The sequence below is a fragment of the Corvus cornix genome, chromosome 12 (assembly GCF_000738735.6).
Source record: "Corvus cornix cornix isolate S_Up_H32 chromosome 12, ASM73873v5, whole genome shotgun sequence".
NCBI classification, from domain to species: Eukaryota; Metazoa; Chordata; class Aves; order Passeriformes; family Corvidae; genus Corvus; species Corvus cornix.
In genome coordinates, this window is record NC_046342.1 from 3,967,248 (window position 1) to 3,982,353 (window position 15,106).

The window sequence follows — 15,106 nt, forward strand, 5'->3', positions numbered from 1 at the left end:
GCTCTAATTCTCCATACAAAGCTGAGTGGCATTGTGGGGGAAAATTGGCAGAACTGTTATATCACACTCTGATATCTCCTGTCATGATTAAGATTGGTAACTTTTCCTGAGTTGTTGATGACTTTTAAATTGATGAAGTCATTAGTTTGAATATTACTTGGTGGGTAATACTCAAACCTGAACCTAGCAGATGTGTGGTCTGGTAGTTGGAGCATGGCCTTGGGGATTTTGTCCCATGTTCCTGTTGAATTTGGTGCTTGCTTACATGACACTTTGTTTGAAATGCAGACATTTTTCCTGTTTCCTATGGGGGATATGATAGATTCCTGCAAGTTAAAGTCTGAGGAAATAACTTGAAATTGTAAATGAAGTGGTTTGTGTAACCTCTGTGGTAGTTTTGAGAAGTGGTAGGGCCCATGTTATGCAGATGCTTTTGAAAACTGATATTACTTAAATGGACAAAATAACGTGGCTGTGTCAGATTTACCAAAGTGTGTTTCCATTTTTCTTTTTTTTTCTTTTTTTTCTTTTTTTTCTTTTTTTCCTTTTTTTTTTTTTTTTTGTGGTTTACTTTTATTTGTAACAGAACAAAGCAACACAGTTTTGCTTTGTGATCGATGTTGTGTGTGCACATGTGTGCCTTGCTTCTGTGAGAGCCAGAGAAACCATTACCCCCTAACACCCTGCATGCTGACTGGATTGCTTCATATGCCAGCAATGATAGGCTATAAAAATAGGAATTACTAGCATGAAGGTGTTACAAAGAACAATGCAAAGGGTTTTGGTTTGTTGCCCTGCTCTCCTGTTTTTTCTGTTCAGTTGTTGGGTAGTTGTCTTTGCACAGATGGAAGGTGGAGCCTCTCTCCGGGGTGGTATCTGTGTGGACTTCCATAGCCGCACTTGAAGGACAGTCTTAAGATTTCCGTGTGGCAGCTGCCATGCACCTTGCTGCAGTCAGCAGATGTATTACAAGAGGTCTGTTAACCTTTATTGCTTCCTATGGATGGAGCTGGTTACCACTGACCTCTCATAACAGGTATCTGCTAATAGGGGAAAACTGGGGGTTTGAGAGAGTATAAACCGAAAGAGACCTTGTAATTCTCATGAAACATTCAGCTAGTGTCCCGTTTTTGTTTTTCTCAGCTGCTACCCATCTTTATGCAACTGGGATCAAGGGAGTTGATGATGTACTACATTGATTTGAAGCGAACCAACGATGTGCTGCTCACTTTTGAAGCCCTTAAGGTAAATTACTTTCATAATACATAAAATATACCATAAACATTGTAGAAACATTGAATATATGCTTGCTGTGTGTCAAAGGCAAGTGCTTATCTTCTTTAGGCCTGTGTCTGGGATTGGAGTTGGCTTTCACTCAACTTGAATGCATTGCAATTTTGTTTTTTTTAAGTGTCAGGCACTTAAAATGAAAAAACAGTAAAGGAAGGAGGGAATAAAAAGATGTTAATTGTTCAGGAAGAGCCATTAAGTTCACCTTTCATCTGCCTATTTGAAGATGATAAAAATTCCTTTTTCTGTTAAATGGTTGTATTCCTGCTGCCCTTAGATAGCATCCCCGAGTTATTCCACTGCCTGCCATCTCAAAGGACAATTGAGAGGGGTAAGGAGCATAAACATCTTACTCCCAGAAGCCTCAGCATGACATTGCTGAGCTCAGTGGTTGAAATACTAATTTTGTGTGGGTCATCTTTAAGGTTACCTCCCCAAGGTAAAAAGCCACACAAAATAACCTTATTCAAGCCAAACCTGCAGTGCAGCAGCACAAGCTAAACTTTTCTGTGCGTTCTTTCCGTCCTTCACTTCATTTTGAAGGAGCAATGTTCCTATCGAAGCTGTAGGTTACTTCACTTGGGGGTAGAGTGGGGTTTACAGTGGTTCTTACTGTTTCCTCTTAAAGTGTAGGTGATACAGACAAGCAGTGTGCAGTACACTTCAGTGCAGCTGCAGGCTTCCCTTTAATTGCCTTTACACTTCATTTTGTAAAATTCCTTGTGTCAGCAATATGTCATAATCGAAATATGAATGGAAATTTAAATAATCATCAGTGATAATAGAAAGTGAGTGAATTTGATGACAATAGAAAGACCTTAAGGTGGCCTGTTGGATAATTTCTGAGTTGCTCTGCTTTTCTTGTATTTCTTTCACAAGATGTGTAAAAAAGTGGTAGTGCCTCTTTTGCTTTTGTCATTGGGATAAATGCTACATTCTGGATTAAATGTGATGGGAGGAGGAAATGAGGTGGACAAAGCACAGAGCACTTGCTTTTTCTGCTCTCTGTTTTTCTGTGGGATGGGGATGGAATTGATGACAGTTTGAAGAATCCCAGTCTAATCTGCTTTTATCCTTCCTTAGCATTTGGCATCATTGCTGCTGCACAACAAGTTTGCAACAGAGTTTGTTGCTCATGGAGGAGTGCAAAAGTTGCTGGAGATTCCTCGTCCTTCCATGGCAGCAACAGGAGTGTCCATGTGTTTGTATTACTTGTCGTACAATCAAGATGCAATGGAGAGGGTAAGAGTCCTTCTTGTACTGTAACTGCAGTGATTCCCATCATTTCTTAGTGTTCCTACCTGTGTTCAAACAGTGAATAAACATCTAAGCTTAAAAGCAAATTTATATGGATGACTGATATATGCAGAGGCATTAGGAGGTATATGAATAATAGTGTATTGTTCTAAGGTGTGTATGTGAATAACAGTGTATTGTTTCAAGGGTGTGGATTTCAGTTCCTAGGGAATTAACTGAAGACCTTGTCAGCATTGTCTCAATACTTTAATCACCCTTTTCATTCTATTCTTCCCTCTTTCTCTCAAAAAATCCAAACAAAAACCTCCTTCATTCTCATTTGCCTTTCTTTTCCTGTCTGTTCCAATGGACTCCTCCACCTGAGGTTTTTCTCCATGCATGGTTCCAGATATTCTGCCAGATGTTATCCCAGTATGTACAGATACCAGGTAGAGCAGGTGTCTGTGGTACATTTTGGATTTCAGAGGAAGCCAGCTTCAAGGTAGTCCATGCCAAGCCTCCGGTCTGAAGCTGGTAGCACTGTATTCTGTGAGTACATCCAACACCAGCAGAGAAAAGATGGATAGCTCTGCTAACTTGGCACACAGCAGCTGGTGCCAGCACTTCAGCTCTGTGCTGTTGCTCTTGGCGCTGACCCTGGCAGAGGGTTCCCAGTTCCTGCTCAGTAGAAGTTAACAGGCATATGCAAAGGTGCAGTTCTAAGCTCATGGTCTGCACGTCTCAGAGGCATGGTCTGAGAACAGGAAAAGACCAGCTCAGTTGTCTGTTTCCAAAGAAGAGTCAGGCTTTACACTTGCATTTGATGATCCTTGCAATTCCCCTAGGTTTCAGTGCTGCCAGAGTTTGCTAGAACCTCAACATAGCATGTGGTACTGTTACACTGAGCAGAATTTTTATTTCTTCAGTGAAAACCTGTCTGCCTCTAGCATAGCATTCTTTGGATTTGTGGAAGTGGTACAGAGAAGGACTCTCTGGAATTGTGCTACACTAAGACTGCTGTGTTCATTGTGCTTTGCTCTGGGAATGGACCAATTTCTAGTCCTACATTACCAAATCATACCCTTTATTAGTCTTAACAGCAGCTTTTTTTTACTGGTTTGGAAATGGGACTTTTTGTTTCATGTCTCAGATATCCCAAGTCAAGCTGGGAATAACTGATACTTGTCCTCTGCTTCTCAAAGAGTCTTCATTCTCCTTGGAATTCTTTTCAGCAATCTCTTTGAAGTCCTCCTCAAGAACGTTCTTTTGCTTTCTAGGTGTGCATGCACCCCCATAATGTGCTTTCAGATGTAGTGAACTATACCTTGTGGCTGATGGAGTGCTCCCACGCCTCGGGCTGCTGCCATGCCACCATGTTCTTCTCCATTTGCTTCTCCTTCCGTGCTGTCCTGGAGCTCTTTGACAGGCACGATGGGCTGCGACGTCTGGTTAACCTGGTAAGGGCTGTGGCTTTAAGCAGGGAACAGGGGTTTAGTGTCAGGTTTTGCACCCTGTAAGTGCAACTGTGGAGTTTTGTTCTTTTGTTTAGTTTTGCTCGGGGTTTTTCCTCCTCAATTCCCAAGAGATGGAGAGGTGGGTTGAGTTTTCTAAGCAACACTTGCATGCATCCTTTTATCTTTATTATTTTTATTTTTATTATTACGATTATTGTCTAGAGACTTGCTACCCTTTGGGAGCTTTTTGGTGCAAGTCCTGCGTTAAGCAATACTCATTCAGACAGTTGTGGCTTAGTGGTAGTCAAAATGTTTCTTACCACTCCACATACACTTGCACCCTTTTGGATGTGGATAAATGCAGCCTTGTTCCAGGAGGGGAATAGCTGTGTGCGTGCTGCAGTAACCACGGTAGCTTCTGGGCACAAGTGACACTGCTCATGTACAAAAGCTGCAATGTCTGCAGGGTGTTGCTGTGCACTCCTGCAGCTTGGCTGTGTCTGACTCAGGGACATCAATGCTGCAGGGTGCTAGCACAATGTATGATGCTGTATTATGCCTAATAGTACTCGGCACAACACTGCCTCCAGACCTACACTGATGTGACTTCTGCATTTGTGTCTTTATAGATAGTGGAGGAGAGGGCATGGTTCCATTTAGGCTATTTACCCATGCAGAGACCCTTTTCTGTTCTGCTCTGACCCTTTTGTCAGCTCTCAGTGTGCTTCTATGTTGTGTACAGCAAAGGCAGTGTCTTTGGGTTTGGTACGAGAGCAGCTGAGAGGTGTAGGTGCTTTTTTCCTGGAGACTGGGCTGATGAAACTTCTTTTTCCACACCCAACCTCTTTCTGAAGATAAGCACTCTGGAGATCTTAAACCTGGAAGACCAAGGAGCCCTCCTGAGTGATGATGAGATCTTTGCCAGTCGCCAGACAGGGAAGCACACCTGCATGGCACTGCGTCGGTACTTTGAGGCTCACCTTGCCATCAAACTGGAGCAGGTGAAGCAGTCGCTGCAGCGCACTGAGGGCGGCATCCTGGTCCATCCACAGCCCCCCTACAAGGTGAGGAGCACATTGCAAGCTTTTCACATGGTGGTTCCATTTCTCAGTTGAATCCAAGCTGCAGACATATGTAGATACCCTTCGAAGCCAGTGCAATAACTAGGCAGGCTGCAATTATTTTTTTTGTACTTTTTTCCTGTTGTGTGGAATGGAACTGCAGTAGGAAAATACAGAGGAGCCCTTGAGGTTTGTCTGAATTACATTTGATTAAGGCTCCTGCTCATGTGCTGTGGTTCCCTTTCCATCTCTCAAAAACTCAAAGGCAAGTTGTTTTTGATACTTGCGGGGTTTTCTATGCTGTGAATCTCTGAAAGGACAAAATCTGTATGTGTATAGAGGTGCATAGTGTTGAAAAACTTGGAAATAAGTTTGATTTGATAATAACTGAAATGTCTTTTGGACACCACTGGTTTTAGAAATTACCTGTGATATCCAGATAGATAATAATCCATAGTCTTGGCCATGATTTTTTTTCCTGATTTCTCCCTGCAAAGCTGGTTTGTTGGTTGTTTTGGTTTTGTTTGTTTGTTGGAGTTTTTTTAAACTGGAATTTATGGCTGCTTGTTTTGAAAGAGCACATTCACCTGTGGTTTCTGATTTAATTTATGATGTTTTTCTAGAGGAACTGAAATAAGAAAATATAAGGGTGCAGAAATCACTTGTTTTCCATAAATAAAGAAATGTATATAAGCTGTTGTTTTCTCATGTAATTAAAAAATATTGAAAGGCAAACTTGCTAGGATTTTCTTTTTTTTATTCAGTATGTTTTGTAGTCAAAACTTAGAAACTGTAATTGAATATTTTTAGCAACCTTTTTAATATTTTAGCACAAGTGTATATTGAATGATGGTGTAGTAACTACTAGATTAGTAGCTTAAAAGCAGAGTAGAATTTTAATTTAATGTAACTTTTCCTCTTAAATTGGCTTAAGCTTTCTAAGACTGTAAAGAAACTTAAAGGATATTTTCCTTAAGCTTATTATTGTATATTGTAGTGACAGTTGCTGTATTCTTTTATAACTGGGGAATAAACCAGAAAGTAAGTACTTAATCTGCAAGACAGTGGTAGTCTAATCTTGCAGATGCAGTTTTCAGTTAAATCCCAGCAGTGGGGGATTTGATGTGTAAGTTTGTAACCCTTTTGATCTAATGGTGTCCCTTTTCTTGCAGGCCTGCTCCTATACTCATGAGCAGATTGTAGAGATGATGGAGTTTCTGATTGAGTACGGTCCAGCACAGCTCTACTGGGAGCCAGCAGAGGTTTTTCTCAAATTGTCTTGTGTCCAGCTCATGCTTCAACTCATTTCCATTGCCTGCAACTGGAAGACGTACTATGCAAGGTGAGCTGTTTGCTGTAGTGCTCTATTTGAGTGCAGCACTTGTGGCTCTTGGGCAGAACATTACATTTCCAGATTTTCTGCCCTGATAGTGTTTAAAACAGGCACATGCTGGTTAGTGCTGTTAGGGCCTGTGCTGGGGCCACACAGTGCTTATGGAAGTTAACTCTGGGGAAAGCAGTACTAAAATGTTGAGGTAGAGAGAGGGATATCAAGAAATTTCTGAGGAGCCAGAATGCCTCAGGCCTTTGATTACTATGACACTGATTTCTCAGAAAAGCTTCATCACAGGTCTGTGCCTCTTTCTATCTGTCTCAAAATTTGTTTACTTTTTTGTTAAGAGAGAGGCTAGAAAATGTTCCATGGAGAGGGGAAATCAAGACCTATCTTAATGCTGGAATGAGGTGGACCAGGGCTCCCTCCTCCTTATTTCTGCTGCCTACAGGAGCTCCTTGCTTAACTTAACTTGAAAGCCTTTGAAATCTGTTTTGCAGTTCCCTGCCTCCCTCCCTCTCAGGTTGCACTCTCCTGGGTAGTTTGTGTTCTCCTGTTTCTTTCCTTCTGCAGCTGTTTCCTAATTGCTACCTGGGTTAACTCCTACCTTTCCACACAGGTGACAGATCTCCTCTTCTTTGCATTGTTCTGCTCTCTCACCTCCTGTTGAACATCCCTTTTCACCTTCCACACACCTGTGTCTCTCTTAAACTGGAGCCTAAATTGGTATCTTTTGACTATCAGAGTTGTCTGGTTTGCTGCTAAATAGTTGCCCTTGACTTCAGAAGAACTTCCTAGTTAACTGGTGACAGAGTATTTGAGACAGCAGTGTTTCTAGATGTAGATTTAGATTAGATTTAGAAGCTTAATTTAGAATGCTTTCGATAGTAAGTCTTAACATTCTTATTTTTATAAATACAAAATTACAGTGCTTTTAGGAGCCTGTGGGATAAATGTTGGCAGACTGCAGGCAGTGGTGTGCATGTGAGCACTGCCTTCTGTGGAGACCAGCCCATTTCATTCTAAAATCAAAAGGCCCCATGCAGCAGGTGTGACTGATTTACTTCAATTTGTTGGAGTAGAGTAAATTGAATGCTATTTCATGTTATTGAAACAACTCTGTACATGCAATTCTAAGAAGTTCTTCTGTTGCTGTCTTCCAGGAATGACACAGTACGGTATGCTTTGGATGTACTGGCCATCCTGACTGTAGTTCCTAAAATCCAGTTGCAACTGGCAGAACCTGTGGATGTGTTAGATGAAGCTGGATCTACTGTTTCCACTGTGGGTAAGCTGAATACAGTCCTGATGACTTACACATTTATCAGGTGTCTTCTGCTACATGGGTTTTGGCTGGCTATTCCTCGCCTACAGTGAGACAAGGGTTAAAAGAATTCATGTACTCAGAGTTACTGTCAAGGATGCAAATAAATGGGAGAGTGCACTGTGGTTAAAATGGTGTCATGATTAGCATGATTAGGTTGGGTTACATGTTTAGAGGCAGGTCTTTCTCTTGCACTTGTTTTCAAGAGCTCATTAAATACAGGTAGAGGCAAATCTACTTTTATAATGGGATTATTAGGTTTCCTCAGTTTCCCAGAAATTTAGGTCTCCTGAGGATATGGCATTCGAGAGTATGGGAGAGGAACAATTATTGCTGTGTGAGATGCTGCAACTGGTTGCCTCCAGGTTCAGCATGTAAATGAGTGAGATGTGCCTGGATCAGATCCAAGGCTTCTGCTTTAACTGGAGCCTCACTTTTCTTTTTAAGAAAATGAAAATAAAGGGCAGGCAGGGTACTAGATATAGGCAAAAGACAATTTCTTTTGCACAAAGACTGTAGGCAAATACCAATTCTGTGAGGGTTTTGATCTTCTGAAGCAGAAACTAACAGGAATTCTGTGGGGGAAAAAAAGTAACCCTAAAATTTCTTTTTTGCTTGATTCCTTTTGGAAGTTGTTATATGATTACTTTGTTTTCAATGACTTGGTGTCTTGTATAGGAGAGTTGCTCTCTGCAGTAAGAATCAGAGCATATCTGTGCATCTTGCTCTGGTCTGGATACCTTAGATTTTTTTACTCCTGGGGTGTGCTTGATCTGAGAGATTGTATGACACTACCTACTGATGATGAAGTGGAGGAACAGCAGTGCAGGAAAACATTTTGCTAGGGAGGTAGAAGAATATGTCTTAGATTAGTTAGCAGAACTTCAGGAACTTCCAGAATTAAGGGAAATTTTCTTCAGATTTGTTGGACAACTCCCCTACTTGTCTGATCAACTTGTGTAAGATACATTTTGGAGTATTGAAGAAACTATTTATTTCCCTCACTAGGTATTAGTATCATCCTTGGAGTTGCTGAGGGTGAGTTTTTCATCCATGATGCTGAGATTCAGAAATCAGCCCTTCAGATCATCATCAATTGTGTGTGTGGCCCAGATAATCGGATCTCCAGCATCGGGAAATTCATCTCTGGAACTCCTCGTCGAAAGCTTCCTCAGGCCCCCAAGAGCAGTGAGCACACGTTAGCCAAGATGTGGAATGTGGTGCAGTCCAACAATGGCATCAAGGTGCTGCTGTCGTTGCTGTCTGTGAAGATGCCGATCACTGATGCAGATCAGATCCGGGCACTGGCTTGCAAAGCCCTGGTGGGGCTGTCGCGCAGTAGCACCGTCCGGCAGATTATCAGCAAGCTGCCCCTGTTCAGCAGCTGTCAGATCCAGCAGCTGATGAAGGAGCCGGTGCTGCAGGACAAGCGCAGCGAGCACGTGAAGTTCTGCAAATACGCTGCCGAGCTCATCGAGCGCGTCTCAGGGAAGCCCCTGCTCATCGGCACGGACGTCTCGCTGGCTCGGCTGCAGAAGGCGGATGTGGTGGCCCAGTCGAGGATCACATTTCCTGAGAAGGAGCTGCTGCTGCTGATCCGGAACCATCTCATCTCTAAGGGCCTCGGGGAAACTGCGTCTGTCCTTACAAAAGAGGCTGACCTGCCCATGACTGCAGCATCTCACTCCTCTGCCTTCACCCCTGTTGCGGCCGCTGCCTCTCCGGTGACTCTGCCTCGCACTCCTCGCATAGCTAATGGCATCTCAGCCCGTTTGAGTAGCCACACTGCTGTAGGTTCCACTGCCACCTCTGTCCATGCTCAGGCAAGGCCGTCTGCATCCCAAGGTCCACCTGCCCTTCCAGGCCCTTCTTATGCCAGCAACTCTCCTCTGATTGGCAGGATTAGCTTTGTCAGGGAGAGGCCGTCTCCCTGCAACGGCAGGAAAATCAGAGTGTTGCGACAAAAATCGGACCATGGCGCCTACAGCCAGAGCCCAGCTATCAAAAAGCAGCTGGACAGACACCTTCCTTCCCCACCCACGCTGGACAGTATAATCACAGAGTACCTTAGGGAGCAGCATGCCCGCTGCAAGAACCCTGTTGCCACCTGTCCCCCTTTCTCTCTCTTTACTCCCCACCAGTGTCCTGAGCCAAAACAGAGGCGCCAGGCGCCCACTAACTTTACCTCACGGCTGACCCGCAGGGCAGCCTTTCCGAAGTATGGAGGGGTGGATGGTGGCTGCTTTGATAGACACCTTATATTTAGCAGGTAAGGAAGAAACAATGTTGTGATCCCTCTCAGGATGTACCCTGTGCCAAAAAGCATTACCTGGATTCAGGCAGTGCAGTCCCACAGTGAAGTATCCTTGGAGACAAGAGAGTTTTCATTCACAGTGACAGTGAGAGATCCTTGAAAGGCTTTTTTGGTAGTTCTGTTTGTCTTGTCCTTAGTGCTGACCCTTAGTACCCAAAGCACACTTTATTTTCAGTAGCAACACTGACTAATGAAGCTGGTAGCTCTTTGTTCTCCTTTGGAAGGTGAGTATGTAGCACCAATTTTACATGAGAGTGTAGTATAGCCTTGAGGATGGTTGGCTGACAGATGCAGGACAGTGAAAACTGTATTTTGTTCTTGCAACTGAATCATCAGCACCACCAGTTGCCTCTTTATATGGCCTTTCCTGAGGTTAAACTGGAAGGTGATGTAAAGTTTATGAAAATAAAGATGACACATTCATGAAAGCATCTTCACAGTGAAAGCAGTGTCACCATGGGAAGCTGTGATGTCAGGAGGTTGTTTGGCTGATGTGACATCCTGTGCTAAGTGTTTCAGAACTGTTAGGAATTTTTTTGCTAGCTCTCTGTACTTACCCAGGTGTTGACATTACAGGTTTTCCATCAATCCAACTTTGAAGATGGAGTCCAAGTGCTTCAGCTTAATGATGTGCTTTAACAGAAGTACCACATAGTGGAAAACAGACCCTAAAGATTGCAAACACTGTTGTAATACTCGAGCACTAGTCTTCAGGTTGACACTTACCTTGCTCTAGAAGAAAGCTATAACTTGTACCTATGTAATATTTAAGGGCTGGATTTAATATCATCACACAGCATTTCAGTTTTGCTTCTCTCTTTTGGGTTACCCATGTATTTTTGCTTTCTCTAGGTTCCGTCCAATTTCTGTGTTCAGGGAAGCAAATGAAGATGAGAGTGGCTTTACCTGTTGCGCATTTTCTGCAAGAGAACGATTCTTAATGCTGGGTACTTGCACGGGGCAGTTGAAACTCTACAACGTGTTCAGTGGACAGGAGGAGGCCAGTTACAACTGCCATAACTCTGCCATCACGCACCTTGAGCCATCCAGGGTAAAGAATCACAGACATGTTCTGATTTTTAGGCCCTGGTATGTTTTGGGCCCATCTGGATATGTATATCTAAAATGTACCTACTGGCTGGCCTGCAGTGCCTGTCATTGAAGTACTTGTAATAGTTGCATAGTCTCACTCTTGTGAGTTCTACATTTAGGGGTTTTTTCTTCCAAGATAATATAGAAGATACACAGTGGCTATGTGTCTTCTTAAGAAATCAATATATATATCTGGAAGTAGAAGAATGCTTAAACTGGCTATTACACATTTATTTATGTGTGGGATCAGATATCAGAGTTCCTGTATCTTCCCTTTGCTGGAAAAAGAAACTTTTCAGGGGATGATTCTAGGAAGAAAGAAAAGATTTACAAGCAAAATGGACTCCATTCACAGGACATCAGAATTCAGCCATGAATGATCCTGATTTTATCTGCTGTTAACATCATAGATTAGGAATAACAATGGGAACAAAGCTTGTCTACCAAGGGCTCTTTGTTGTACAGAGTATTAGATACCTGGATTTTATCCCTATAGGAGTAGTATTAGGCACAAACGTGTGCTCTTTAGTTTCTAAATTGATCTTGTAAGTTAAAAGTGTACAGGTAAAATATTAACCTCTGTTTTCCCTGGTATTCTTTTCCCTTCCTCCACTCCAATCTGGAAATCCAGGATGGATCTTTATTGCTGACATCTGCTACGTGGAGCCAACCTCTGTCTGCATTGTGGGGAATGAAGTCTGTCTTTGATATGAAGTAGGTACACTCTGATTCAGCTGTGGGGTGTGCTGCAGCTGGAAGAACCATTTGATACAGGAGTAAACTCTGTAAAACAGAATAGCACAGATCTCACAATGTCTCTTGTGAAAAATAAAACGTGCTCCCTTTCTTATGTTGGTATATTCCCTATTTTATTTGGTACAGAGCAAATTCTAAATTCTACTTAAAGTCCTGTTTAGTGCAAGATAGATCAGTAAAGTCACTGTTACTCCTGAAGGCAAAGAAACATGTTTGTGTTTTTATTCTCATGTTTGTAAATTGTCTTGGCAATCTTTATGTAGCCAGTTCAGAATTCAACTAGCAAGGTGGTTTGCAGGATGAAATTGTTAGACCTGGACTGCAAACTCTTTAAAACCTATTTCAGTACTTACAATTGTTCCTTCCCATAAAAAAATGGGTGAAAAACTCCTCATTTTTAAAAGGTTTGTTGTTGTCTACTTCAGTTGTAAACAACTGTTTTGGTGTGATCTGCATGGGGTCAGCTAGAGGCCTTTTTTCAGAGGAAAGGTTTAACTTCCTCAGGCTGCACGTGTTTGAATTGTTCATGGTGCCATCAATTGCTGACTTCTCCAAAGAGTGTCATGTTTATGGCAGGCCCTGTTGGTGGCAGGTCTGAATTTGCTACTGCAGTATGTTATGGTCAGTGGCAAAGGAAAGCGTTTTCTACATCTTCTCTGTTGTTGAGACCTGTGCTGGAGTTGTTGGTGTTGTTTGGGTCACATAGAATCTGCAATTCCTTGACTTTTTTACTGTCTGTATCTGCAGGCATTCCTTCCCTGATGACCACTATGTGGAGTTCAGCAAGCACTCTCAGGACAGGGTCATTGGCACAAAGGGAGACATTGCACATGTAAGTACCAGGAAAGCTCCTGGCTGTGAAGCTCTGGCAGGAATATAATTCTCCATAGGATGTTTGTTAACTGATGTGAGTACTTTGATGCTCTGTGTAACTAATGAGCTTCAGAGGAAAGCTTTGAGAGTGTCAAATAACCTCTCCCTGTTCCTGAGGGTATAAACTTGACTATCTCAACCAGCTGTAGCACAAGTGTGGATATGTTGCCTCTGGGCGAGTATCCTGAGCAATTGTAGATTCTGCTTTGTTTTATTCATTTGAGGGAGATCATGCAGGGTGGTTTTTTTTCTTTTGAACTTGCTTTCTTAGTCTTACTTTTCAGTAATAGTAATAATAAGAAAGTTCCACTGTAAACAGTAGCTCAGTCAACAGCTGTGGGAAATGACCTATTACAAGTGTCCTTCTTTTGCCCTCCCCCCTGCATTTGCAGCTTACTTTTGGGTAATTTAACTTTAGCACTGTATCTTCAGAGAGTACTGTTGTAGTGCTTTGCATGAATACCTGCAAATTGGACAGACAAGGCTCAAGAGAGCTTCTGCTGCTTTGCAGGGCTAATTTGCGTTTGTTATAGGCCATGTCTCTCTTGAAAGAGAATTTGCATAAAAAATTTTCATGTAATACAAATTATTCAAATTATTTATAATTTCACATGTAACTCTGATTTGTTTAAGTAAACTCTCCATTCCTGCCCAGTTTTTAACTTGGATCTAGCCGAAAGTCAGATCACTTTGTGTCTTGTGTTTATCTGGTAAACAGATTTGTTTTCCAGTTCTTGAGAATATTTTCCTTTGTAAGTTTGAACAAGAGCTAGACTCTGAAAGATGTTACAGATCAGATTTATCTGAGGAGATGATCGTAAACCCTTTGTGATAGTTTGAAGCCGTTTTTATATTCCCAAAGTTTCATGTGCCAAAGCTCAAAGTTGCCTTTCTGTGTAAATGCCAGGAATTTTAACTCCTTTTCTATAGTTTCTGGCTTTATTCCCCTCACTTGTGTGCTTTGGAGTTTTAATGTTTGTAAATACCATCTGCTCTGAAAGCAGTTCCATTTCTGAAATAGTTTCTGGCTAAGTGGTACCTTGTGATTGCAGCTTTCCAGTCCATTCCTCATAGTGGGGTTATTTTATTTGGAACTCATCCTGATTGTAGTGAATTATGTCAGTGAACCTGCAGTAAGCCAAGCACTGGCCAAAACTTATTGTGAGGCTTGGTTCCAGCTGTGAAAAAACTATTAAAGGACTGCTAGGAAGGGTTATTTATGGAATGCTGTCACATGAAATGGAGAAGTGAAATGGGGAGTGGGGTGATTCTGTAAGCAGTCTAGAAAGGGGAACAGGGGGTGATTTTAGGCACAGGTATATTACAAATTGTGACTAATCTTTCTTTTTCTTTTTAATCTGAAAGATCTATGATATTCAGACTGGCAACAAGCTATTGACTCTGTTTAACCCAGATCTTGCCAACAACTACAAGAAGAACTGTGCCACTTTTAACCCCACTGATGACCTTGTCCTAAATGATGGTGTCCTCTGGGATGTCAGATCAGCACAAGCCATCCACAAGTTTGACAAATTCAACATGACTATCAGTGGTGTTTTCCATCCCAATGGGCTGGAGGTCATAGTCAACACTGAAATTGTATCCTTTGGCCACTGTGGTAACTGGTGCTGGGAGCTCAAGAATTGGTATGGATGAACAAGTAGCTGTTTGCAGAGTTGTATGAATGGTCTGCTGTGTTACATGTTACATGTGGTAGCAGGAGTTTCTCTCTGTGAATCAAGGAAGAGTAGGGACTGTTAGGTAGCTAATTTAAATCTAGATATTCTGCCTCTGATGTAGCCTAGAGAAAACACTTAATACAAAGAGAGAGCAAGAGAGACTTTCTTTTCTGATACACGCTCCATGGCTGAGCTCTCAGCTCTCTTCCCATGTCCTAACAAGATCAGCCTTGAAGGTGTACTGCAGTAACCTCTCATGACGGGGAATGCCATTTTGAGTAGGAGCTTTTTCATTTTGAACACATGAAATGGAATTGTAGTGGTAGAATCCAACCCTGCTTCCACCATATTTGCAAGAGAGTGGCAGTGAGGTTTCTTGAATGCAGGCAGTCAGTTCTTTGCCACTTCACTGAAAAGGAAATAGAAACTTTTAATTGTTTGTTGCTCCTTAGCCTGTGTTTTTTTCAGTGGGACCTCCGAACTTTCCATTTGTTACACACAGTACCTGCTCTGGATCAGTGTCGTGTGGTCTTCAACTATACTGGCACAGTGATGTATGGAGGTAGGACTTCTCCCCTTACATCCCTCTCGTGGGTCACCTCTTGTGAGATAAGTAGATGCTTGTTCAGTGAAATGGGAAGCTTCAGAGACTGTAACTCCAGGCCTTAGTGGCATGTGTGAACTGGATTTTTTC

The 15,106-nt window shown here is 42.3% G+C and overlaps 1 protein-coding gene across 2 annotated transcripts in view; it reads left to right on the plus strand.

Moving 5' to 3' along the window:
• The window catches only part of DCAF1 (DDB1 and CUL4 associated factor 1), a 49,064-nt gene that overhangs the window by 14,522 nt on the left and 19,436 nt on the right, over positions 1-15,106 (plus strand). For both annotated transcript variants that reach the window (XR_005602959.1, XM_039558959.1), the window contains exons 8-19: positions 1,144-1,245; positions 2,374-2,532; positions 3,804-3,983; positions 4,835-5,044; positions 6,214-6,383; positions 7,538-7,662; positions 8,707-9,967; positions 10,865-11,063; positions 11,736-11,818; positions 12,608-12,692; positions 14,099-14,332; positions 14,881-14,974. Coding sequence is in view for 1 of the 2 variants with exons in the window: in XM_039558959.1 (XP_039414893.1) it covers positions 1,144-1,245; positions 2,374-2,532; positions 3,804-3,983; positions 4,835-5,044; positions 6,214-6,383; positions 7,538-7,662; positions 8,707-9,967; positions 10,865-11,063; positions 11,736-11,818; positions 12,608-12,692; positions 14,099-14,332; positions 14,881-14,974 (2,902 nt within the window). In the remaining variant the exon portion in view is untranslated. The remainder of the gene's footprint in view (positions 1-1,143; positions 1,246-2,373; positions 2,533-3,803; positions 3,984-4,834; positions 5,045-6,213; positions 6,384-7,537; positions 7,663-8,706; positions 9,968-10,864; positions 11,064-11,735; positions 11,819-12,607; positions 12,693-14,098; positions 14,333-14,880; positions 14,975-15,106) is intronic.